Here is a 2,775-nt window from a genome sequence, read left to right on the forward strand (position 1 = left end):
GTTTAGCCTTAAACTTGTTAGAAGATGACAATCTCTGGGATAGAACAATGACTGAGGCTTCAGTGTCACGCATACCTATTTCTTTGAGAAATTTTTTTGCAGTTCTGCTCCTGAATTTTGAAGTAATTAATCCATTATTGTTGTGGCACTTATATAAGAATGGTTTATCAGAAGACTACAAATATCAAGCACAATTAAAATTCCCTGAGAGGGAAATAGTTTTCAACGGTTGCATATAATTCTGCATTGGTTGATATTGAAGATTGCGTTGTCTTAATGGGAGGGGAGGAGCTCAGCAAGTTTGGCTTACCTGAAATTGATCGAAATTGGGTGAATAATTTGATCACAGAAGTTTTGCATGAAATTTCATATGATATTGATTCATTAACAAGATTCCTTAGAGAAAATGTCCCGAAACTTTTGCCAGACCAACAACTTGCATATTCAATAATCATTGACCAAATGACACATAAGAGAGAGGAGGGTCATATTTTTTAGACGCACCAGGAGGAACTGGAAAAACTTTTGTTACAAATTGAGTGCTAACCAAAGTCCGGCAGAAAAAGGAAATAGCCCTTAGCTATAGAGAGCTCTGGAACTGCTGCAACTTTACTCTCAGGGGGTCGAACAGCTCATGCAGCATTCAAGCTGCCATTTAATCTAACTTCAGATGATGAACCTATCTGCAGTATTAGTAAAAGTTCTTCTTTAGCTCAATTTCTCATAAAATATTCTTTGATCATATTGGACGAAGCTACAATGTCCCATAAAAAAAAACAGTATAAGTTGTTAAAAGAATGTTGCAGGATTTGCGCAATTCCAATTATTTGATGCGAGGTGTGACAGTAGTACTTTCAGGTGATTTCAGACAAACTTTGCCATTGGTTCCTAGGGGAACAAAGGCTGATGAATTGAAAGCATGCTTGTGCTTGAAATCTTCGATTTTATGGGCATATATCCAATTTGAGGGCACATTTGCATGGGGATCATCTGTCGGAACCATTTGCCCATTCTATTTTGCAGCTTGGAGAAGGAAGGATAGATATCAATCATGAAGATGACTTGAATCCATCAAAAATCTGCACCTTAGTCAGCTCGGTTGAGGAACTTATTGAAGAAGGTTTTTCCAAGTATAATTTCAAATTACATAAATGCTGCTTGGTTGTGCTAAAGAGCAACATAGCACCAAAGAACGCTACTGTGTATAATTTAAATGAAAGACTTGGGGAACTTTTAGCAGGAAACAAACATAATTACAATTCTATAGTCTCTGTTGTGGATGAATCAGAAATAGTCAATTTCCCGGTTGAGTTCTTAAACTCACTGCAGCCACCAGAAGCTCCTTCTCATTACTTTCCATTGAAAATAGGCGCACCTATCATGCTTTTGCGCTATCTTTCTCAACCAAAGCTGCGAAATGGCAAGAAAAAAATGTTAAATGTCATACAGGCCACAATAGTTTCTGGCTGTGGAAAAGGTGATGCTTTATTCTTCGCTTACACTTAATACCTTCTAATATGCCCTTCAAATTCAAATGACAAGCAGAAACACCCGTCATTGACTGGGTTGAAAGAAGCTGCCAAAATTGTGTTTCGAATATTAAAAGTTATTCACTCAGATTGTATTGAACATATATAATGTCATACGGTCCACAATAGTTTCTGTCTTTTGCGATGTCCATTAATAAGTCCTAAGGTCAGACTTTGAAAGTTGCTGGTTTGCAATTAGAAGAGGACTGTTTTCCACGCGGTCGTTTATATGTTGGGACATCCAGAGTGCGGAGCAAAAACAATCTTTTCATTTTTGCCCCTACTGGTAAAACCCGAAGCGTTGTCTATAAAGAAGTTTTTAGCATGGGATTAACAAACTAAAATTTGCAGAATGATTAATAGCTTTGAATTGATGTTGTCAACGTCACACTATATTCGCCTAAGAAAAGCTATTTGTAGTTAGTTTTCTTTGTTGTAATACTTAAGTTCAATAAATTATAGTACATCTGCTTTTAGTTTCCCCAAACTTTTATTTACTTGTCTTATACAAGACATAATCCAAAGTCTGTGCGGTGCTTGCTTCATTTATAGACTGAAATACTCTGGATCATAGATCAGAAGTTTATATGCACCCATGATAATACAGGCCAGAAAAAAACAGCTCCATCGTCTTCATGAAAGTTAACAACCATTTCTTTATATGTTCAATACAATCTAAGTGAATAACTTTCAATGTTCATAGTACAATTTTGGCTGCTTCTTTCAACCCAGTCAATGACAGGTGCTTCTGCTAGTATATATATATATATAATATATATATATATATATATATATATATAATATATATATATATATATATATGTATATATACGCGCTGACATGGATGTGTGGTATGTATATATAGCTTGCTTTCTAACCACATGGTTCTGGGTTCAGTCCCACTGCGTGTCACCTTGGACAAGCATCTTCGATTGAAAGTACTGTATGTGTGTGTATGTATTGTGCATATGTGCTTGTATTGTGTACATATGCGTGTGTGTGTGTGTGTGTGAGTGAGTGTGTGTGTGTACATATGCATGTATGTGTGCCTATTATTCGTAAACAAGAATATTTTTGACAATAACTTCGAAGTTTTGGCTAGTTCAGCCGTCGTTGGACTACGATGCGCTGAGATCAATCTTGGCTTTATATAGTCCCTGTCCAGTTAAAATCTTCCTTGAGTATGGAGGCTGGAGTGGAGTGGGGTGGTGATTAGGTATGGCGGGCAGATTGTTATGGAGACTTT

The 2,775-nt window shown here is 36.6% G+C and overlaps 1 protein-coding gene across 1 annotated transcript; it reads left to right on the forward strand.

The window, feature by feature from the left end:
- The first annotated feature begins 276 nt into the window (after positions 1-276).
- On the forward strand, positions 277-1,506 carry LOC115225188. Its single transcript, XM_036500739.1, has 2 exons — positions 277-330; positions 1,024-1,506. The coding sequence occupies exons 1-2, from the start codon at positions 277-279 to the stop codon at positions 1,504-1,506; spliced, it is 537 nt and encodes a 178-aa protein (XP_036356632.1).
- Positions 1,507-2,775: the final 1,269 nt, after the last annotated feature.

This window comes from Octopus sinensis, linkage group LG2, assembly GCF_006345805.1.
Source record: "Octopus sinensis linkage group LG2, ASM634580v1, whole genome shotgun sequence".
Lineage (NCBI taxonomy): Eukaryota > Metazoa > Mollusca > Cephalopoda > Octopoda > Octopodidae > Octopus > Octopus sinensis.

What these genes read in the sequence shown, in the direction of transcription:
- LOC115225188 (XM_036500739.1), top strand. Translation starts at nt 277, where the DNA reads ATGGGAGGGGAGGAGCTCAGCAAGTTTGGCTTACCTGAAATTGATCGA. An exon ending in CTGAAATTGATCGAAATTGG is followed by an intron (nt 331 to 1,023) that starts GTGAATAATTTG and finishes TCTATTTTGCAG; the next exon opens with CTTGGAGAAGGAAGGATAGA.